This window comes from Hoplias malabaricus, chromosome 3 (genome assembly GCF_029633855.1).
Source record: "Hoplias malabaricus isolate fHopMal1 chromosome 3, fHopMal1.hap1, whole genome shotgun sequence".
NCBI lineage: Eukaryota > Metazoa > Chordata > Actinopteri > Characiformes > Erythrinidae > Hoplias > Hoplias malabaricus.
In genome coordinates, this window is record NC_089802.1 from 40,594,998 (window position 1) to 40,619,165 (window position 24,168).

Here is a 24,168-nt window from a genome sequence, read left to right on the forward strand (position 1 = left end):
GTGTCAAAAGTTTTACAAAAGCAATAATAAATCTTGTGTTGTGTATCCAAATAATGTTGTGTATCCAAAACAGAAATAAAAAATATGAAAAGTATATTTTTAAAAATATATTTGGTTACCTTTTTACTTTTTGTTGTTATTTGATACTGATTTTTGTTTGTATTTTGCTTTCTCTTTTTTTCCTTTCTTTTCGGTCAGGTATTTTACTTTTTGCTTGAGTTCTGAGGCCAGTTTCACATGTGGGAGGGTCTTAGAAGAAGGCGTTCCATTGGTCACTGATGGGTGCTCTGAACCCGCTTCTGGGACCTAGCCACGCCCACAAGCCTTTTCAAACATGGCGGAATGAGCTTTCCCACAGCTCGCTCAGTTGTGTCAGGCTGTGGACAGTTGATGAGTTTCTAACCGTTTTAGTGTGTGTTTAAAATTTTGCGCGTAACTGAATAACAGAGGATTAGAACGAGCGGATATTTGCGACACCTGCCGGCAGGAAATAGAATTATAACTTTGAAATGCTGGCGATATCCAAAAAAGCAAAAACAAGGAAAGTAAAGACAAAAATCAGCATCAGCTCACTGCAAAGAGTAACCAATAATAGTTTAAAATTATACTTTTTTCTGTTTTGCATTCACAATATATACTTTCTGCTCTTGATTCTAGGATTAATAGTAAAAATGTTGACACAGAATTCACTCCATAAGCGTGTATTTATGTAAATCTTACACTGTACAACAATAAAGGCTTTATAACTCTTAAACAATGCTATGGATATTCACTTATTGCTTGTTTTAGCCATTTGCAAGCACTTGCAAGCAGTTTCATTGCTTTAATTATTCCTCTGAAAAGTGGCGCATTATTAGAATTAAACTGATTTGTAAGTTTGTGACTCACTGATGGTCATCCAGTAAATCTGCAGCGGAGGGATTCCTTTGGGTGGATTGCACTCGAGAATGACCGGCTGACCCTCTTCCACCTGCAGTGGCTCGATTTTCTCTTTTGGGAACTTGGGAACATCTGGGGAAAAGAAGTCAAAATGCAAAATGCTCAATATATATGTGGCTTCATGTGAGTGTACTTTTACACCTCGCCAGCAGGGGGCAGCAAGCAGCTTGGTTCTTCTTCCCAAGCGAAATAAAGCAGACTTGATTTACAGCACTTTCCCGGCCTTGATCCCAAAGCACAGTAATAACACACGCCATTACTGCTGCACCACCTCGCGTCAAACCGCTGTGAGTGACTGAAAAGTGGCCGAGTTTTGTCACTGCTGCCCCCTACGGCCTGGTTCCAGCGAGGGGAGATTGATGAGGTAGCTTTTAGAGCACAGTGAGGAATGTATCTGGGAGTTTGATGAACAGACCGGTCTCTCCATTTTTCACCGGCTCCGTCCTCAAGGTCCACACACACAAACATGATGAAGAGAGAACAATGCTCTGGGGTTTCGTGGCGGGCAAATACAACCTACCCCCACCCCCTTCCACTCCTTCACAACTCCCTGAGGAACAGAGCGTCCATTTCAGCGGATCCCCTTCTTTAAATCACACTGAAAGAACTGTAATGGAATCCTGAAATGGAAGAAATGGACGTGACTCACTGGGAACAATGAATTCGATTTCCTGCGACATGGCTGTTCCCAGCTTGTTTGAGGCATAGCACTGATAGATGCCCTGGAATTCCGTGAGATTCCCATTATTGGGAATCACGAATGTCCCAAAGTCTTCCTCGGTTATCAACCTCGGGTCTTGGTAAGGGTCAAAGTCCTGGCCATTCTTCGTCCACCTGAATCTGAAAATAGAAACAGAGAAACTCAGGCTTTAAGAAAATCTGCAGTGTGTAAAGCTTCTTTATCTGTCTTTAAAGACGCCACAGCGCTATACATCCTCTCTGGTTCTGTACAAGGGCTAGTACCTTGCGTCACAGTACAGCAACTGTTTAGAATTCCTACACTTTAGAGATGGAAAAGGTATAGGAGCAATATATCGTCGCTGTCCAATTAAAAGCATGTATCACCCAAAACAGTAACTTTACAGAAGAAGGTTTGGGGGGGGGGGGGGGGGGGTAAATGTAAATATATTCCATGTCATTTTGGAGCATTTCTATTGGTCCATTCATCATGAAGTTTTACCACAGTGTGAAGGACATGCTGCATTCCTGTGATGCAGTAAACTCAGAATCCACAGATACATGGTTTTAATTGGACAGTGACGATATCTAATATATCTCATTATTAGATGAATACATGGTATTAGTTTATTTACAAATAATCCTAATAATAAATAAAACACTACATTGCTTTAAGCCATAATTCGTAAGTATCTGCCCAATGAAAAAATGAAAAACACAATGGTACCACTTTGGAATAAGATTATCTTTATAAAGTTTCTAAAAGGGTTAAAACCTGTTCATTGATAGTAAATCATTCGATTTTAAACACTGCTAGCCCCGCTTCTCCTTGTCCCTCGATGGTCAGGACCCCCAGAGAGCAGGAATGGTTTGACTGGTGGATCGTTCTCAGCGCTGCAGCAACAGTAGTGTGGTGATGCCATGAGTGGATCAGACACAGCACTGCTAATGGAGCTGCTGACCCGGCTTCAGTCTCCCAAATGGGGAACTGTGTGGAATTTATGTTTCATTCGCTGTTGGTTTGTATCAGTAAAGTATCCTTGAGTTTAAGAATAGAATCTTATAATTTCAGTTCTTCTTCATAAGGGAGATAAGATTAACCCTTTGCGCTGAATACACTGACTGAACTGTGCATCAGACCGCGAGGTGTATGCAGACAGGAGGCTCCAAATTAAGGTGGTTGTATCTGAAATGACATCATTTGCTCAGGAAAGGCTTTGAAACATGCTTTTGAAATGCTGAAGATGCAGTTGATATTTTCTGACACGTTTGTCAGATCTAATGAGACATGTGTGTGCCCTGGGTGTGTGTGTGTGTGTTTGGGGAGAGATGGGTGGAAGGGTGGGTGGGTGCTTACTCTGGCTCAGGGTTGCCTGTAGCTTCACACTTCACGGTGAAGCTTTCATCAAAGGGGAAAGCGATGAGAGAGGCTGGAGACTGCTCCGTGATGGAGGGCAGCTGTTCAACTGGGTAAAGAGACCACAGGAGATTCACTTACTTCACCATTACACAGCAGAAGGAGATGGATATACACAGACCCGGGCGCCTTAAAGGGGAAGTCCACCCTTTTCCGATTTCTCACAATTTCGGCGTAAGTAAAGGATTCAGACGTAAACAAAGCAGTTTTGAGTGATAGGAACCAGACGTCTGGGAGTTCACTGCCTCTAAAAGCTCCAATACAGAAAGCTGTCACATAAAATGGTTATCATCGCTGTCCAAAATCTCCACTTTTGTGGATTTTTACTTTACTTTTTTGAAAATCTCAGGATGGGAATAAATAAATAAAGTCATTTTATTTATTTCCTTCTGTAAAGTTACTATTTATGAGGGAGATATTTTTCTTTGGACAGTGACATTATGAATATAACGTCTGAGCACTAATACACTACATGGCCAAACAACAGTGTAAACGACCTGCTCAGGTGCTTTTCAGGTGAGACGTTCAGTCACAAGACCATTACTGAGGTGATGAGGTACTGGATTGAGCTCCATCTCTTCAGAGTTCAAATGTGCCTGAGCCTGATCTTGGGGTGTTTTTACTCTTCTAGACAATACTTCACATCTAACCCGGTGGCCTTAAGCTAATGTGCACAAGCTCTGAAGCACGGTTTCCTATAGAGACTTTACAAGTTGTCTTTGTCACGAGTGTCTACAAATTTCTGGACACGCGGTGTAACTGCATTTTACCGTCATCAATGTTCCAAGACGCCTGGTTCCATTCACCACCACTTTAAAGAAACCTGAGCCTAATCGTCTGTCCACTACCACAGCTCCCCCCACAAAATGTAGCCGGTGATGCTACAAACCCCTGCCTCTAATGGGATCCATGGGCTTTGAAAACAACAACAACAACGACAGCAGTAACATTAGGTGCTGTTATTCGTTGTGTATTCACATGTTGTTTTGGGTTTTTTTGAGTTTTTATTGTTGCACCGTTGTCTCTCACTGGAGTTTTTCGTCAGCCTTTTGATGCATTTGAAACTCTTAAAAAAACCCACATTTGTTGTGAGGTGGATAAATTAAATAAAATATTATTTTAGTGAGTTTGTGCTGGACGTCTGCATTTTGCTGTGTAAACAAGTCTCTCTGGCCAATCATCACTCTGCAAATTTACACGACACATTTAGTACCTACTCTGCTAATTTTGTACCAGGTGCAAGCAGAGAATGTAAGAGTACCCGGTTCCGTGGACCAGGTACCAGATTTGCCGAATGGAAAAGCAAACGAGTCGAGGCGAGCCAAGTAGGGACCATGCAGTGGAAAAGCACCATAAGTTTCTCTTGTTTACTTCTCAACCTTTAAATTAGACTAACATTTCGAAAGGTGGAATTCCTCTTTGCTGCTCTCACAGTAATTAATGTCTCTGGATTATGATGCTGATGACAATGATGAAGATGATGATGCGTGGGACCTAGAGTGACCTTAGTCCTTCATTCCCAATCAGCGGCTCTCAGAGCTCCTTGGGTCAAATCAGCGCCACAAGCTGTGGACAATGGTAAACAGAATAATGGACTGGAGGACAAAAATAATCAGCAGAACTGTAATCATAATCAACAGCAGAACCTCGGCCTGGGGTGGAGTAAACAGTCGGCTGGTGATTACGGACGAGAGTGTGCACTAACTCTAACGAACAGATTATTCCTGCCTTTGGGATTTGTCTGTGGAGGTTTAAAGGGACACTAGGTAAGATTTAGTATTTCTGCTCATAGGCTCCCTCTAGAGTTGCAGAGTGTAAATCACTTTCGTAGCACAGTCTTTGAAATCAAAAGGGAGGGGGAGGGACCAGGGCAGTTGTCCTACCCTCCTCTACATGTTACATAGTCCAATTTCTGCAGTGCTGAGCATTGAGTAGCAAACACAGAGGTTATAGTCTCCGAAATACAGCTCAGTGGAGGGTCACAGTGATTATTAAGTTGTAATTGTAAGGGGAAAATACTACCTAGTTTTTCTTTAAGGGCAGTTATACACTAAAAACGGTATAAAGAGCTTGCCAAATGCATGTCATAAACCTATGGCCATATGATCAGCAAAAGTCTTTCTGAAGACTGAAACTATAGCCTTAATGGTAGCCCTAGTAGCTCAGCAAAGATATGTGCCTCCTAACTACATCTTTTTATTTATTTATTTATTTATTTATTTATTTATTTATTTATTATCTCCCCAGTTTTCTCCCCAAATCATTAGTCATAGCAAGAACAACTCCCTATTTAACTCTTCTCCCAGAGAAAAATAAGTAGAATTGCAATAAAAATGGGATAATTAGATGCCAGAAATGTTGAGGTGACCATAGCCGCTGAGGGAAGTAAACACTGTTTATGTGCAGTGGGCTGAAACACATTGGTTGAGTCAACATTAATGTAACTAAATACATTTTAGGGGTGTCTACATAATTTTGGACATACATTAGGGACATTGTACGGTACACTGCAGAGGGAAATTGAGCACTTGCTTTAGGTGTGGTGAGGAAATTGTGCAGCATGTGCAGGGTACTCCGGGACATTAGCGCCTCCATTCACACACACTGTCACTCAGAATATACCCAGAGATTTTGTTACAGTGCTGGAAGGGCAAAGTCTGCCAAGTCCAGGACAAACATTGCAGGTGTTTGCATCCATACATACAGCTCCTCTGGGTAAATTCCGGAACAGTCCTGGATTAATGTGAATGTGAAAAAGTGGCTTGAGTTTCTCTACAATCAACCACTTCACACCACAGGAGATTTTGGTCTAACACTGGTTCCTCTGCTGATGGATGCTGGAAGTTCTAAGAGGTTCTAGGAGACACTCTGTGCTGAGGGTTTTTTTTTTTTTTTTTTTTGTAAAAGCAGATTCATTCATACATAAGTCACTTAACAATAGTTATGTGAGTATAGATTGAGGATCCTCTACATACCTCTGATGGCTGGTCTTGATAAAATGGTAAATATCTTATCTAATAGAGTCCAATAAATCAAATTTCACAAACCCCAGGGCGCCATTACAACCTATTGTTCATTTGTGAAATCAAGCTCATTTTAAGCATCTAGGAGTTCAAAATACTTATAGCGCACATTATTTACAATCTATCCCCCCACAATGCAGCTACAAACACTGCAATCATGACAAAACCAAGCACAATGAAACACAATAAACTACTACACACACACACAGTAGATGAGCGATTGATCAATTTCTGGAATGAGTAACTCTCCAAATCTGATGCCATTTTCTACAGAAACTAATGAGTGATGCTCCTGGTGGGATGGGGTCATGTGATCGATCAGCTGACCAGACAGCCGCGAGATTAAGAAGGAGAATGTGGTGGTCGTTAAATCTGCACAGGGCACCATAAACATATACAGTTATAAACTTACGGTTCATGTGACTTAAAACTAGAACAGAACATCCAGCAGGGGCAGCAGGGAGGCAGACGAACAAACAAACAAACAAACAAAGAGATAAACATGCAGTGTTTTGTTAAGACTCCAGAGGGCATCTGAAAAACAGGCACAGACTCTCCCTGATAAATAATTAAACTGGCGCAGGATCGACTTAAACAGAATCTGAAGTGAGCAACTCAGGAACAGAACTGCTCTCTATAGATGATATTATTGAGGCCCCAAAGATTTACTGTGAATAATTTAACAGTTGGAAAAAAGTACCCACATCTGGTTTCCAAGGCAACAGCAGAACACAAACCAGTACAAAAACTGATACCTGATTAAAGCACATACGACTGATCCTGCGTCTGAATGTCCATATGAAATATTATCACTGAAATGAAGATAGTAACCAGGGGAGCACAGTATTATCAGAACCGTATTGGTATTGTTTTTAATAAAACATATATTTAATATTTAAACAGATGTTTGATGTTTAGTGTACTCTGGAAGAGCAGAACATCTGGGTGTCACTGCATTACTACACTAACACATTAAATATTTACTAAGAACATAACCGTATACACCATTCAGCCAGAAGATTAAAACCACTGACAAGTGGAGAGAATAACATTGGTCATCTGGTTCCAGTGGCCCCTGCCCTGGGAGTGGAGGTGGGTGTGGCATATATTAAAGAGTGAGTGAACAGGGCCAGACTGTGATAGTCATAATGTTTTGTGGGGTGTTCCAGAATTTTTAAGCACTGCTGGAGTTTTAAACCCTGTGTCCACTCTCTGTCCACTCTGTGAGACACTCCTCCCTCGTTGGTCCACCTTGTAGATGTAAAGTCAGAGACAGTAGCTCATCTGTCGCTGCACAGTGTGTGTCTGTCGTCCTCTAGTCCTTCATCAGTGACACAGGACGCTGTCAGCTGGATGTTTTTGGTCGGTGGACTGTTCTCAGTCCAGACACTGAGGGGTTTAAAAACTCCAGCAGCACTGCTGTGTCTGATCCACTCTACACCAGCACAACACACACTAACACACCACCACCACGTCAGTGTCACTGCAGCGCTGAGAATGATCCACCACCACATCACACCTGCTCTGTGGGGGTGCTGAGTGAAATGGGGCTAACAAAGTATGCAGAGCAACAGCTGAACTACAGTCTGTAATTGTAGAACTACAAAGTGCTCCTGTGTGGTCAGTGGAGCTGAGAGAATGGACAGTGAGTGTAGAAACAAGTAGGTTATTTTAATCTTTTGGCTGATTGGTGTTTATATGATTATTAAAATATCGATTACACTTCTCAGTGCATAAAACATTCTTTAACAGGGTTTGAACATTAACTCACCTTCCAGCGGGATGTCCAGGGCACTGGTGAACTGCCAACAGCTGGCATTGAGAATCACTCCCAAGAGGAGGGCCACGCCCAGTCTCCACGGCAACCGCATCACTGGCCACGCCCTCAAAGCAGAGTGGAGGAAAACACTGGCGTCAACCAGCTCTCAGTGCATCTCACTCCAGGAGTAATGAGGGACTCGTCACCTGTATGAGACACACACACACACTGTTACCACCCACACATCAGATGCTCAGAGTCAGTAGGTGCGAAACACACCTTAATCACTCTCTCTCACACATGCACACACACTTGCAGCACTGTGCACAAATCAGAGACCACCCTGTCCAATGTATTCCCTTGCCATTCATCACAGCAATTAACCATTCACATTTTGCAAAGGCATCTGAAGCCATGCCTCAAAAGTTCAGTCTCAGAAGTTGCATTTAATGTTCTACTTCTGATGATACATTATAACATTAAGGGTCGCTGAGGTCTGGGCTCTGGGGTGGTCAGCCAGTTTTCTTCTTTTGTATCTGTTTCCTTTTTATAAGAACGGGCTTCCCATAATAGACCCATAGTGAGGAACTGTCTTCTGACACTGACGCATGGCCACAAACAGCTGTGAGTGTGCAGCTGGTTTCCCTCCACACTCTTGAAGCTCTGAAAACTTTAAGTGGGGTTCATCTGACAGTCTTTATGTGTATATCTTTCCTTAAGTTTAGAGCCATATTCATTTTTTTAATTGAAAATTCAATAATTCTCTTTATCTATAATCTCTCCCTCTTGTGGGGCATTCTGGTCACTGCAATATTGCAATATAGTGTCAATCTGCAGGTAACCAGGGTCCATGATTTATGGGGGGGATGTAGGCCTAGCATTCGCAGTCTGAAGAATAAGAAAATGAATAAATACATATATATATATATATATATTTATTTATTTATTTATTTTCATAATAATTACTTGCTCAAACCAACATCAACTAATACTAAGACTGGCTGGTACAAGACTGGTGTGTGCACACGAAACATTAATGAAATTATAACACATAGTGAGTGTGTAATGGCAGTTTTGACTGGAAGCATGGCCTCTGAAGTTTGCACAGCAATGCCTGGGTGTTTATCATTTTCTCAACTAGTTTCCTCCACCATATGCTCACAGTAAGTGCTCAGTAATACACACCTACATGCCCTGTACACACACACACACACACACTGTGCATCAACGGAGCACACCTGCATCAGCAGTTCACTCCTATTTTCCTCAAAACGAGGGGAATCTCCATATTAAAGCTTTGGTTTGCGCACTCCCTGGAGATAGATGTTGCGTCTCTGTTTATTTTCTGTTGCCGTGAGTGGCAGGCACACATTTCCCATTATTTCAGAATGCAAAATACAAAAAAAAAAAAAAAAAAAAAAAACCATAAAAATAAATAAACAGGCAGCCTCCCGCGGCTATGATAATGCACAGCAGATGTTGCTGAAATTATTCTGTATTACGGATTCATGGCACAATAACAGAGACAGGTTCTGATTAGCCGGATACAATAGCGGGAATAATGGCACAAGGCTCGCTTCCAACACCCAGCTGCCTGGATATTCAAGCGGAGACACACATCCTTACTGTACCCATTCCTGTGGAAATGAGCCGTGGCTAAATGTCAAGATTTTTCCCTCATATAAAGGTCCTTTCTTTGTGTTTTCCCTTCTCTGGATTAATTCAAGCGCACCGAGGGTTCAGTGCTCTCGCTAACCTTTCCTTATCTGACAGACAGCAAGGACCTGAGTGAAGACAGGCAGCATACAAGCTCCTTCTCCATTGAACCTTTTTATAAACCTCTACACGTCTAACATTTGACCAGAGACTCTGCTAAGAATGTAGCTTCTTCCCTTCCACTAAACTCCTACAGTTTACTCAGTATTTAAAGTGAACACATTCTCCCTTTCCACAAGGGAACACAGTTCTGGTTCTTAATGAAACACCTTTGACCTGCTTTTTCAAAATACCACAAGGATCAACCCCCACAGCAGCGCTCTCCCCCTGTGTAAACAGCCCTGTTCAGAACGGCCACTTTCAGCGCCTGTTCCTTTAAATGATAATGAGCCGCTCGCTGTTCACCCCGACCCCGAGTGCACAGCAGTTTTTTTTTTGCCATTTTTGCTCAGTCCCCTTTCTACCATGTTCTCATTTTCTTTGTTATTTCTCCGTGCTCATTGTGTCTGTTTTGCTACATTTAACCTTGTCTTTGCCCAGCCCTGTGATTGGACAGACTCAGTGAGACTCAGACTTGGTTTTCTGACTTAAGCAGCACACAGAAAAAGAACTGGGTGGCCTTGATTCACAGTGTGTGGGTTGGAAGGCTACTGATTCACACATTAATGTGCACATGCACTGAACAAGTCAGTTCTACATAATTTGGCCCATTTAAGTCTTTTTTTTGAGCTGATACCGCTGTAGTTTTGTACGTTTACGAGTCTACACTCACCTCTATTTATTACTTTGCCTAAGATTTAAAGCCAGCAAGAAAACGGAAAATTTCCTTTTAGAGACAGATCAAAGCCCGGAGTCCTCTCCAGTCCAGAACAGCTCTGTGATGCGGTCTACTGGCCTGGCCTAGACATAAACAGAGGTTAGAATGCTTTATATCTGCTATTACTTTTTTAATATAAAGGTTTCTTTAGAGAACCGTGTTTTTAGAGGAGATTTGTGAGTGCAAAAGCCTTTTAAACCTCCACATAATATAAACGCATTTTAACAGGTTCACATTTACAAGGCGCTCCGTCATTTTACACCAAGATTTGCTGCTCTACTTTGCCCTTATTTCTTTTTTTTATGTTTCCTCTCGTGTCTCGGTGATTCATTCTTGTTTCGTTTGCCTCAGATGTGCTCCACCCTTTTACCACACCCTTCATCTGTGACTTGATTTTAGACACCGCCCCACCTCTATGAAGTGGTTATTCTACAGCATGTGAGTGAGTGACTGAATGAGTGAGTGAGTGTGGCTGAGTGAGCATTGTGAACATTTCTGTGAGAGAGTGAATAAATAAAAGTGATGAATTTGAGTGATTGAGTGAGTGAAGTCACTAGGTGAGTGGATCAGTGAGTCAGCGAGTGTGTGAATGGTTGGATGAATGAGTCAGCGGGTTTGTGACTGAATGCATGCGTGACTTAAAGATTGGGAGTCTTTGGGAGTGAGTGTAAAATTCACTGGGTCAGTGAGTGAATGCATAAGTGAGTGTTATTGAACGGGTGAGTGAGTGAGTGAGTGTGAAAGTCAGTGGGCCAGTGAGTGAATGCATGAGTGAGTGTATAATTGAATGGGTGTGGGGGTGACTGAGTGAGCAAGTGAGTGTGAAAGTGAATGGGTCAATGAGTGAATGAGTGAGTGAGTGAATGTGTAATTGAACAGGTGAGTGTGTGACTGCGTGAGTGAGTGAATGCATGAGTGAGTGTGTAATTGAACGGGTGAGTGGGTGACTGAGTGAGTGAGTGAGTGATTGTGAAAGTCACTAGGTCGGTGAGTAAATGCATGAGTGAGTGTGTAATTGAACAGGTGAGTGGGTGACTGAGTGATTGAGTGAGTGTGAAAGTCACTGGGTCAGTGAGTATATGCATGAGTGAGTGTGTAATTGAACAGGTGAGTGAGTGAGTGAGTGAGTGAGTGAGTGATTGTGAAAGTCACTAAGTCAGTGAGTGAATGCATGTGTAAGCGTGTAATTGAATGGGTGAGTGGGTGACTGAGTGAGTGAGTGAGTGTGAAAGTCACTGGGTCAGTGAGTGAATGCATGAGTGAGTGTGTAATTGAACGGGTGAGTGGGTGACTGAGTGAGTGAGTGAGTGATTGTGAAAGTCACTAGGTCGGTGAGTAAATGCATGAGTGAGTGTGTAATTGAACAGCTGAGTGGATGACTGAGTGAGTGAGTGATTGTGAAAGTCACTGGGTCAGTGAGTGAATGCATGAGTGAGTGTGTAATTGAATGGGTGAGTGGGTGACTGAGTGAGTGAGTGAGTGAGTGTGAAAGTCACTGGGTCAGTGAGTGAATGCATGAGTGAGTGTGTAATTGAACGGGTGAGTGGGTGACTGAGTGAGTGAGTGATTGTGAAAGTCACTAGGTCGGTGAGTAAATGCATGAGTGAGTGTGTAATTGAACAGGTGAATGGATGACTGAGTGAGTGAGTGATTGTGAAAGTCACTGGGTCAGTGAGTGAATGCATGAGTGAGTGTGTAATTGAACGGGTGAATGAGTGAGTGAGTGAGTGAGTGAGTGTGAAAGTCACTAGGTCAGTGAGTGAATGCATGAGTGAGCGTGTAATTGAATGGGTGAGTGGGTGACTGAGTGAGTGAGTGATTGTGAAAGTCACTAGGTCGGTGAGTAAATGCATGAGTGAGTGTGTAATTGAACAGGTGAGTGGATGACTGTGTGAGTGAGTGATTGTGAAAGTCACTGGGTCAGTGAGTGAATGCATGAGTGAGTGTGTAATTGAATGGGTGAGTGGGTGACTGAGTGAGTGAGTGAGTGAGTGTGAAAGTCACTGGGTCAGTGAGTGAATGCATGAGTGAGTGTGTAATTGAACGGGTGAGTGGGTGACTGAGTGAGTGAGTGATTGTGAAAGTCACTAGGTCGGTGAGTAAATGCATGAGTGAGTGTGTAATTGAACAGGTGAATGGATGACTGAGTGAGTGAGTGATTGTGAAAGTCACTAGGTCAGTGAGTGAATGCATGAGTGAGCGTGTAATTGAATGGGTGAGTGGGTGACTGAGTGAGCGAGTGATTGTGAAAGTCACTAGGTCGGTGAGTAAATGCATGAGTGAGTGTGTAATTGAACAGGTGAGTGGATGACTGTGTGAGTGTAAAAGTCACTGGGTCAGTGAGTGAATGCATGAGTGAATGTGTAATTGAACGGGTGAGTGGGTGACTGAGTGAGTGAGTGAGTGATTGTGAAAGTCACTAGGTCGGTGAGTAAATGCATGAGTGAGTGTGTAATTGAACAGGTGAGTGGGTGACTGAGTGAGTGATTGTGAAAGTCACTAGGTCAGTGAGTGAATGCATGAGTGAGTGTGTAATTGAATGGGTGAGTGAGTGAGTGAGTGTGAAAGTCACTAGGTCAGTGAGTGAATGCATGAGTGAGCGTGTAATTGAATGGGTGAGTGGGTTACTGAGTGAGTGAGTGTGTAATTGAATGAGTGACTGAGTGAGTGAGTGTGAAAGTCACTGGGTCAGTGAGTGAATGCATGAGTGAGCGTGTAATTGAATGGGTGAGTGGGTGACTGAGTGAGTGAGTGAGTGAGTGAGTGTGAATGTCACTGGGTCAGTGAGTGAATGCATGAGTGAGCGTGTAATTGAATGGGTGAGTGGGTGACTGCATGAGTGAGTGATACCAGAGAAGGGCTGATCACAGCAGTGTGGAGTGAGGAATGAGTGTGATCTCAGCCTCTGGATCTAATTAAGATCCATTCATAGTTATCTGCGGAGTCTTTGCTCTGAGGCATCTGTTCATTAGCTCCCTTCATTCAGACTGTGACCCAGCTCATTACATCACATCCTCTTCGGCTCTAATTAGTCAAACATCCAACAGCAAAACGAAGCACTGATGACAACATGAAGATCATTAGTCAAAGTGACAGAGAGAGAGAGAGAGAGAGAGAGAGAGAGAGAGAGAGTCAAAGTCTTGAGAAAATTCACTGAGCACAAAACATCATCCTTCCATAAGGGCTTTGAAACATGCAACATAGACACCCCACCCCCTACCCCACCTCCACCCCACCACCCCTCACCCGCCCCTCCTCCACCCCGCCCCTCCCCTCCTGCACTCCTCCACCCAAAAAGAGAAATGGCTGCTTTAATAGAAGAGAATAGAACAGAATTCAAATTTATTGTCATTGCACATGTCGCAAGTACAGAGCAACGAAATGCAGTTTGCATCCATCCAGAAGTGCTTAGTAGTAAAAAAAATAAAAATATAAATATGTACAAATATTACAGATGTACAGTAAATTGTTTGGGTATGGTGTGAATAAATGTATGTACAGGTTATGAATGTGCAGAATATGAACAGGTTATAAATATGAATGAATTATGAACTAAACTAGTTGTACCTAATTAAATCCAAAACCAGGGACTTTCTGGAGGAGTCTCTGCTGGTTCTAACCCTTTATTTCAGTGAAGGGACAGAGTGCTCAGAGATAGATACACACACACACACACACGCACACACTCCCCGCTTCTCCACTGTAACCCCGACAGCTCCTTCTGTACTTCTCTGCTCTTCTCCTCTTTTAAAATCTCTTCTCCTCTCCTCTATTGCCACTTTCCTATTCTCCTCCTCAAATCTCGCCTGTCTTACCTTTTCCGCTAATCTCCTCTTCTCAGTCTCCTCTCCTCTCCTTAGTCTCCTCTCCTCTCCTCTCCTCTCCTCTCCTTAGTCTCTTCTCCTCTATTCTCCACAGTCTCCTCTCCTCTCCTCTCCTTAGTCTCCTCTCCATTCCATAGTCTCCTCTTCTCTCCTTAGTCTCCTCTCCTCTCCTCTCTTTCGTATCCTCTCCTTTCCTCTCTTCTCCTCTCCTTAGTCTCCTCTCCTCTCCTCAGTCTCCTCTCTTTTCCTCTAATCTCTCCTCTCCTCTCCTCAGACTCCTCTCTTTTCCTCTAATCTCTCCTCTCCTCAGTCTCCTCTTTTCCTCTAATCTCTCCTCTCCTCTCCTCAGTCTCCTCTCTTTCCCTCTAATCTCTCCTCTCCTCTCCTCAGTCTCCTCTCTTTTCCTCTAATCTCTCCTCTCCTCTCCTCAGACTCCTCTCTTTTCCTCGAATCTCTCCTCTCCTCTCCTTAGTCTCCTCTCCCCTCTTCTTTTTTCCTCTAATCTCTCCTCTCAGTCTCCTCTCCTCTCTTGTCATTTCCTCTAATCTCTCCTCTCCTCTCTTTAGTCTCCTCTTCTCTCCTTAGTCTCCTCTCCTCTCCTCAGTCTCCCCTCCTCTCTTCTAGTTTCCTCTTATCTCTCCTATCCTATCCTTAGTCTCCTCTCCTCTCCTTAGTCTCCACTTGTCTCCTCTCCTCTTTTCCTCTAACCTCTCCTCTCCTCTCCTCTCCTTAGTCTCCTCTTCTCGTCTTAGTTTCCTCTCCGCTCCTTAGTCTTCTTTTGTCTCCTTAGTCTCCTCTCCTCAGTCTCCCCTTCTCTCTTCTCCTTTCCTCTAATCTCTCCTCTCCTCCAGTAAACAAATCCAATATGAAACACGGGGTCAAATGCCAGGTCACAGAGAAGAAATTGAATAATTGACCAGTGTGTGAAAAAGAGTCGATTCCTTTCATTTCTCTTGTGTGTGTGTGTGTGTGTGTGTGTGTGTGTGTGTGTGTGTGTGTGTGTGAGAGAGAGAGAGAGAGAGAGAGAGAGAGAGAGAGAGAGAGAGAAGGTGGGAGGGCCTCTACCCCTGCATTTCTTGATAATGGTATTAACTCTGTCTGGGGGCTTTTGTTGAGTTAATGACCCCTAGCTGAGCCTGTGATGTCACTGGGGGTCTCAGAGACAAGGAGAGGGGGCAGGGATCTGCAGCCCACCCTTATAACATCAATGGACCCTAGCAGCTTCCTCTGACCCCAAACCACTGCCTTCAGCACTTACACTTCCTCCCAGCATTCCTTCTCCTTCTCTCTCTCTCTGACACACACAAACACACACACACACACACACACACACACACACACAGATGGTGGCTAGTTGTAGTGGCCAGATTAGAGTCAGAAGGTAGTCTGATTGGATTAGACTCTGTTGGACCATTTGAAAAGTTAAAGGGAGCGTTTGATGAACTTGGTCCAGGACGTGGTCCGGCTTTGACCTGAGGGGCCTTCAGTCCTGGGTCTTTCTAATCTAATGATGGTCTAACACTTGCCACATGAAATTTGGCTTCCCCTCCTCACTGATGGACGTCTAGCAGGATGAGGGACGGCCATCTGGCTGTGGATACCTCCCAAAGCCCAGGGCTAGACCAGTGACGTGGGATAGAGGCTTCGTCAGTTTGCGGTTGCAGCTTGTGTTTCTATGAATGCCACAGAGTCCAGGGACTTTTACTGTTGTAAGATGGTTTTTCTGCCTGAGCTGAGAATCGAACCACAGTCAGAAATAAGCAGTAGTCCAACGTCCACCAGCATCTCCACACTGTGGCACCTAGGGGTTTGATTCCCAGCTTTGGCAGGGGACAATGTTACCTGAGCTGGAACAGAACCCCATCCTTTGCAATATGTAGAAGTCAAGGAGTGGAACAATGTACATAGTTATCTACAGCCAGGGGCCCAGGTCTGGGATCAGCCGCCTCCTCCTTCACTGATGGTTCTTCTTAGGCTCTAAACAGCAGAACTGATCCAGAAACAGCCTCTTGCTCAGAAAAGACTAAAGCCTACTTAAGGACCTGAGGCTGTTCCCTAATCCCCTCACTCTCTGCTGAAGCTGGCAGGAGGTTAAAAGCTGCCCAGCGTGGGAAGGCCAGGGAGACCTCTGACCCCACGCTAGTCCTGGCACGGCCTGGGCACAGCAGACTAAAGACAGGGGCCAGAAGAGGAGGAGAGGGAGAGGGAATCTGGGGCAAGGAGAATCTGGAGCTTTTCAGCTCATGGATGGTATACTTTCCCTCTCTCTCTCTTTTTCTCTTTCTCACTTTCCGGCCTTTATCTCGTCTATCTCTCTCTGTTGCTCTCTTCCTCTCTCTCCCGTTTCTCTCTCCTTCTTTCTCTGTTGTTCTCATCCTCTCACTCCTCACAGTCCCCTCTTTCTCTTTCTCAAACTGTCTCTCGCTCTCTCACTTTCCATCTTTTTCTCTCTCAATTGTTTAGTCTCTTTCTATTTTTCTCTAGTCTAGTTTTCTCTTCCTCTCTCTCTCTCTCTCTGTCTTTTTCTCTTTCTCACTTTCCGCCCTTTATCTCATCTATCTCTCTCTGTTGCTCTCTTCTTCTCTCTCTCTCTGTCTTTTTCTTTCTCACTTTCCGGCCTTTATCTCATCTATCTCTGTCTGTTCCTCTCTTCCTCTCTCTCTCTCTCTCTCTCACACTCTCCCCTGTTTCTCTCTCCTTTTTCTCTGTGTTTCTCATACTCTCACTCCTCACGGTCACCTCTTTCTCTTTCTCAAACTGTCTCTCGCTCGCTCTCTCTTTCCGTCTTTTTCTCTCTCAATGGTTTAGTAGTTTGGTTATCTATTTTTCTCTTCCTCTCTCTCTCTCTCTCTCTCTCTCTCTCTCTTTCTCTCTCTCTCTCTCTCTCTCTCTCTCTCTATTTCTGTCTCTCTTCCTCTCTCTGTTGCTCCCCCACCCTTCCCACATTCCCCCTGCTCACAGTGAGGACTCATTTAGCCCAGTGGAGGACTATAAATCAGGAGAGAGGGGGATGTTAGTGGAATTAAGGTGACCGAGTGGGAGGTACACTGTGACTGCTTAGAGGCTCAGCTCACTGGAGGTGGGCTCAGGAAACCCAACACTCTCCACGACAAACCAGCTTCCCTCACCACCACAATGCTGCTCTGGCGCTCGATGCCATTCTTCTTCATCAAAACTCTGCATAAGAACATCCCAGGTTCGCTTTCCAGCAGGAGCACAATCGGAGGAGCCAGCTCAGCAGAACCTGGCTTTTGATCAGTCAGCCTGCCTTGTTATAATTCATCTCACTATTCATCAACCTACGTCCATGCTGTGCAAGTGTCCTGCGCAATTTATCATTATGTCCACTAAAATATCGCCTAACACAAGTGTACACTCCTGAGAGGAAAGGGCATCAATCTGAAAACCCATCGTTAGATCAAAATCTGGGCTGAGAAATCGAAGATAATAAACAGAATGGAATCTAATTATACGCTGTAACAAATCTGCCCTGAAATAGCACTAATTCACACTGTGTGTTTAAATACAGAGCTGACACTTTCAAAATCACCTGTAACTGTGGTTGTTTGAAGAAAGGAGACATATTCTACCTCTTCTCCACAAAAACCTCCACAGATGAATGATATGTTTCTAGGAATGCAAATTTAGACGCAGTATTTCTACATTGTAATAAAAGTTAACATCTTCAAGTGGATTCCCCCTGGTTCCTCATAGAGATAAAGCAGGCAGGGGCAACTGTGAGGAGGACCCAGGGTACACCCACAGTCATATATCGCTACTCTTCTTATTGCAGGTTCTATTTGAAAAACAGAATCCTTAAGGGTAACTGCTTTGCGATATTTGTATTATTTGTGTTATCTGTTTGAAACCGGTCGGACCTGTTGCTGAAGAAAGATTGTCTGAACTGGGGTGTCCTCATCCACCTGATGTCCAACCAGCTTCCAGCTTTGAGACAGTACCTACACGTCTCCCATCCCTTGTGGAGTCTGCTGCATGTGTCAGAGTGTCTCAACATCACACCACAGAGTAACAACTGCGCTGCGCTTTGTTTAAACACTACTCTCTTTGTATAATAAGACTATGATTATAAAGGTTTATAAATGGTTTAAATATCTGTTTATTACATGGTTATTAATTAGGGTGTAAACACCTAAAAAGTCATTAATACTCATTTGTAACAGAGATAAAAAGGGAAACAGTGACCTCTTATTCGTCTAAAAGTGAAAGTGTCAGAATGAACTGAAAACATAAAGGATACGCAGAGACTTGAGAATGTGAATTTAGTCATTTTAGATGTTAAGGTGCACCACATTATCATCGGTGTCTTCATTCAGAGGTTAATTGATTAAACTTGGTTGTTAAAGGGTTAAACATAAAATAATAACAAATATAGGCTGGAGCTGACAGGGTTAATGTCGACTGATGGAGAAGACAAAGTAAGGTCGGTCTCCAGGGATCTGAGGTTTAACTGTAGATGGATGTGGGATCACTATTTGGCAAACAGCAGGCCACTTTTGCGCGTTCTATCTACATTTTATAAATGATTATTAACAACCTAATTAATAAGATTAATAACCAGACTGTAAAGCATTTATAAGTGTAGTCTAATTCTGATGTGGTACCTTCCTGTGTTTCTTGATCTGGCGTGGACCAGAGGAGGATGGGTTTCCATTTAGACTCGTTTACTTTAAAGGCTTCTTGCTCATGCTGACGGGCGTTTTTCATGCCACGGTTGGTGTTGTGTAGTTGGGGCTCAGACCCAGAATTTTGTAAAGCTGCTTTGTGTAATCTCCAGTTATAAAAGTGCTTTAGAAATGTAACTGAACTGAACTGAAATCTGATTTCATGTGCGTTAGCCTGGACAATAATGATCTCTTGGAAAAGGACAAATGGAGTGTAATCAATTCCAGTGCAGCTTTAACATGCCCCTACAAACCCTTAATTCTGATTTCTGCTCTTCACAACAGAGATTTCAGACAGCGTCCGTGAGCTCAGAATACTGTGATACAAAGGGTTTCTAAAAGCCTGGGCCTCCATCACTCAACAGTCTGGAAGATGGTTTACAAATGGAGGAAACTCAGCACCACTGCTATTCTCTAGTAGTGTGCATTGTACAAAGATGTGGAAGAGCTCACTGTACAATGACCTCCATTGAAAGTTAAGAAGGTTTGAAGTTGCTATTTTAGAGACACATGTTTATTCAGACAGAGACGATATACAAGAAGAGATATAGTCTGTTAGCAGCACTGTGAATAGGGAGGACACTGTTGACCTGTGAAGCATGGTGGAGGTAGGGCAATGCCGTGGTGAAAAAAATTAATGCCTTTAGAGGACACTTCCACAGTTACCACAGTCATATATAAACTTATTAACACATTATGTTTTAACATGAAACCTAAGGCTTTATATGAAGTTAAGTGGTGATTTACTATTTATATGAATACATAAATATCACACAGCTCCAGAGCTCCAGGGGTCTTAGGGTTGTGGGTTCAGACATAACCTCAGGTCACTGTCTTCAAGAAGTTTGGTGTGTTCTCCCTGTTTCTGCATAAGTTTACTTCAAATTATCTGATTTCCTGTGAGTGTGTGAGTGACTGGGTGCCTTGTGATGGACCAGTGCCTGTCCGGAGTGTGTTCTTGCATTGCTCAGTGATTCTGAGTAGGCTCTGGACAAACCATGACTCTGAATATAATGAAGCGGTACAGAAGGTGAATGAATGAATGAATGACCTGCATTGCAAGCACCCAGCTAATGCTTTCTGGAGATATTCACACACACATCCACAATGGGTTAAAATATTCTCTCAGAACTTAACGTGTCATACTTTATGAAGACACCTCCCTAACACCCAGCTCCAGCTCGGCACAGTCCAGTGTTCAGGTGCGTGTCGACTCCACGAGGAGTTGTGCTTTTCTGTGTGGGATGGTGGGATGGTAATGGGATTAGCTCAATCCTGTTCTTGTCAGAATGGCTTAGGCTGTTCTACAGAGTGGTCTTTAAAGGCTCCTAGCCCCACAGTCTGAATGAAGCACCTGATTCAGCAGCGTAATTAAGGCATCTCTGGGATTAATAACACTAAAGATCTATTTATCAAATCAAATCTCTGTCACTTTCTAGTGTTCATTCATTCAAGCTTGTCTTTGTTTAACCAGTTTTGTTCCTTTGTTTTGTTTATTTCCTCTTATTTTCAGATGAGCTTGAGTCTCGAACGATTGCGTTTCTTAATGTGTTTTCATGCTCTTCAGACTTTGGTGGATTGCGGCAACGTTTCAAAATAATTGAAAATAATTTAAGCATCTGTTCATGAGCCGCCGTCAGTCCATGATCAGGCACGAGCACGGATTTGGAGGGAGCATCTTCTCATCAATTTTAAAAACCTCTACAGAGGAACAAATGTAGTGCCGTAGGAGAACCTGCCGCCTCCTGCTGAGCTCGCCGTGTTCTAGTCAATGCTTTGCTCGAGAACTGTCTTTCACTCAGACCCTCGACAAGTGGGACTTAAACAAACACGCGACTGACTGTAAAACCACGTCTGGCACATGGCTCATCTATTATTAAAACTTCCTAGTCTGGGCAAAACAAGAAACAAGGCCGGATAATGAGATTAGGAAATGGGAGCGATATTAAATAATAACCTCGTCTAATTGAGAATTTGGCCCCATTTCACGCCACTTTTTTACAAGCTTGCCGGAGAGGGAATGCTTCAATTACCAAGCCATTAATACTGCAAGAGCCCAGGCACGGAGAGGGGCTGGAGAAGGGTGAGAGAGGGGGATGGGCAATGAACGAGGGATGGGTTTTGGGAAAAAGTTGGTGTGGAGGAACGAGGTTCGCGAGGGGAGAAACGCGTGGGTGAAGCAGCGAAGGAAGTTATTGTGTGGGAATCATGAGAGCAGCCATGAGGTATGTAATCAATAGATGAATATATTAGGAGCAGGTCATAAACCTGTTAAATATAGCCTGTCGAATGGAGGGATAATAAAGGAGAGGCTCAGAGACATGGAATATAGATGGAGGAGGGAAGGGACAGTGTGGGCGTGGATCGTGAACCCGTTCTGGAGAGGATTGGAGCGAAGGGCTGCAGTTGTGCGGGAGTGGGCGGTGGAGATTGCGCACAGATGAACAAAGAAAAGAAGAGGAATGAAGGTGTATATTGGGGTGGGCACATGGAGGGAGGGATAGATGGAGTGGGTGATGACGCAAGAGAGAGAGAAAGTGAAGGAGGGCGATGAGACGGATACATCCTGAGCCGCAATAAATGAACAGAGCAGTTCCTGACCTCAGCTCCCCAGTGACGGCAAGACGAAGGACCCCATGACCCCAGTGGAAGAGCACTGACCGGTGACAGAGATGGACGGGTCCCTAGCCCCCAGCAAAACAATTTAAAAGCCCCATCAAATCCAGGGCTTTTCCCAAATCAGGAACCCGCAGCGTGCCCCTCTTGATCTTATGGATTTGGGCGCTCTCCAGGGAAAGGGTCAGGCTTTCCCCTCCTCAAAGGCTCAGTGCAGACGAGACCAAGCCGATCCCGCCATACAACGACGTACCCGAAGCAAAACAATAAACCTTTTCCATAATCCCTCATCTCTTAACAAGCCACCTGTCTCTCGGCAGAGACTCAGCTCATCTTTCTGAACTGTGCTCGCTGAGCGCATTAGGAAGCAGCAGGCCGCTAATGTGCAGTTTTGCTTTTCATAAACACGTCATCCATAAGTCAACAAGATCTCTGAACATTTACACATTTAACTAAAACAGCGGCCCGGAAATTCCTAACATTTGCACGTTTTTCTTCATGAGAACTCCTGGTTTTCCTCCCACAGTCCAAAAACACAAGTTGGTAGTTGGATTGGCGACTCAAAAAGTGTCTCTAAGTGTGACTGTGTGAGTGTGTGTTGCCCTGTGAAGGACTGGTGCCCCTCTAGGCTGTGTTCCCGCCTTGCACCCAATGATTCCAGGTAGGCTCTGGACCCACAACGACCCTAAACTGGATAAGCGCTTGAATGATTCCTTGTTATTTTAAGTTCCTTCAGTAGGCTCCAGTCCACTGGTGGCGCTGTTTCTCTAAATACACTCAAAATTGGGCTATGCTCCTGAAGAAGAGCTACAGCATGGTATTCTATTACTGAGACTGTTCCACAACACACTGCCGTTTTTACCTTTTGGCGCTTACAGTTAGGTTTTTGGTCGACTTCACTGTTAGGGTTAGGGTTAGTTTCAGGATTAGGGTTAGGTTTAGTAGCACTTTTGCACTGCATGGAACCTACACGACTCGACTTAACTCGGCTCAGCTCCTTTGATTTTCCACTGGCCCTGGAACCAGGCACTTTTTCAGTCCGACCGAGCTGAGTAGGTACTAACCTGTGTCGTGTAAACCCTGCAGCGTGCTGATTGGCCAGAGAGACCTGAAATGCAGAGCTCCAGCACAAACTCACCATTTGTAAAATAGTTACAGCAGCTTTCCCAGTTGGTTTTATCTGACTCACAACGGCAGCTCGTAACATTACCCTGTGGTGTTTTGAAGAGGTCCAAACACTCCTTGGAGTAGTGACAAACAAAAATCTCCAGCGAAAGCAACAAGGAAACAAACAAAAAACAAAAACAACACGACATTACACAACATGTAAACAGCATCTAACTTTACCGTCTGTGTGTTGTTGTGGTTTTCAAAGCCAGTGGTTCCCGTTAGAGGCAGTGTTTTGCGACATCACTGGCTCCATTTCAAGGCGGAACTAAAAGTAAGCCGAGTCCAGCTGATCCCATGCAGTGGAAAAGCACAATTGGGTGTTGTTGATAGTATTTAATAAGCACAAATCACTGCAGGTTTTGGATGATGTTTCACACTGGGTTCCCAGCAACTTACACAAACATCCACAAAGAGAAACACTACAGATTTTACGAGTGACAGCCGTATTTTGCAGTCAATTTACAAATCCTGTTTGTTTTTGTACAAGTTCACCTTGAGACTGGTCTGCATGTCTGTGTGTTCAGGACCGCTGCAGGCCTTTACTGTACACTGTTCAAGTCTACGGACTTGGGAAAACCGTGGCATTACAGATTGGAAGGGGGAAAATAATAAATTGCCTGTATGGCTAAGGTCACACGCAAAGGCAGCGAAGAATGAAAGAGATTGTTCAAGGGCTCAGCAATCACAGATGTGCTGTCGAGTTGAAAGTGAGAGACGGCGCGAGAAAAAAGAGCGAGACAGAGAGTGCTGGAGTGAGACCAAGAGAGAGAAAGGGCATGTTTAAAACTGCAGGTACCTTAAATGAAGAGCAAGGGATTTGCCTGTGTGTGGACACTGATTTCCTCCGCAGTCCGTGTGCCCTATTCTCCCTGTCTTTGAAGTCTCGGCCGCTGAAGAGAGCCGCGTGCCTGGGACAGTAATCATATTACAGCTGTGATCTGCACCGGCGTGGCCTGGAGTCGGTGTGGAGGGGGTGTTGGGAGCAGTCTCAAAGGGAAGGATGTGGGGTTGTTCTGTGGGAACCGACACAGCCAGGACTCTCTGTAAGTTCCTTCTGAGCGTCTGACGGATGGTGGCAATCTCCAAGGATCAGACTCAGCCACAGTCCGAAAAGACGGAATGAAACTGTGTCCTAGATCTGACTGATCCCATCCGTCAGGCCTAGAGCCAATTTACTCCTGGCACCTAAGAGGAAATTTTGATTTCCCGACGCGGACGTCAGGAATCTGGGCTCTGGACTGAAGCTGGGAGAGAAGAATAGCACTCTTCCTTTTCATTAGTCTCTCACCTGCCTACTACTGCTCTTCCACACAGGGAAAACACCTTTATGTTTTCCTCACACACTCACCCTGTCACTGACATACACACACACACACACCTGTAGACAGTTTCACACCCTCACCCTGTCACTCACACACTCACACCTGTGGACAGTTTCACACACTCACCCTATCACTGACACACACACACCCCCCTGAAGACAGGTTCATACCCTAACCCTGTCACTCACACACACACACACACACA

General features: G+C 44.1%; 1 protein-coding gene across 6 annotated transcripts in view; it reads right to left on the minus strand.

The window, feature by feature from the left end:
* chl1b (cell adhesion molecule L1-like b) overlaps window positions 1-24,168 on the minus strand; it is a 149,929-nt gene that overhangs the window by 57,100 nt on the left and 68,661 nt on the right. For all 6 annotated transcript variants that reach the window (XM_066663085.1, XM_066663086.1, XM_066663089.1 and 3 more), the window contains exons 2-6: window positions 7,829-8,022; window positions 6,470-6,487; window positions 2,975-3,083; window positions 1,589-1,779; window positions 889-1,011 (exon numbers count right to left, since the gene is read on the minus strand). In XM_066663085.1, the coding sequence (XP_066519182.1) occupies window positions 889-1,011; window positions 1,589-1,779; window positions 2,975-3,083; window positions 6,470-6,487; window positions 7,829-7,928 (541 nt within the window). In that variant the 5' untranslated portion in view covers window positions 7,929-8,022. The remainder of the gene's footprint in view (window positions 1-888; window positions 1,012-1,588; window positions 1,780-2,974; window positions 3,084-6,469; window positions 6,488-7,828; window positions 8,023-24,168) is intronic.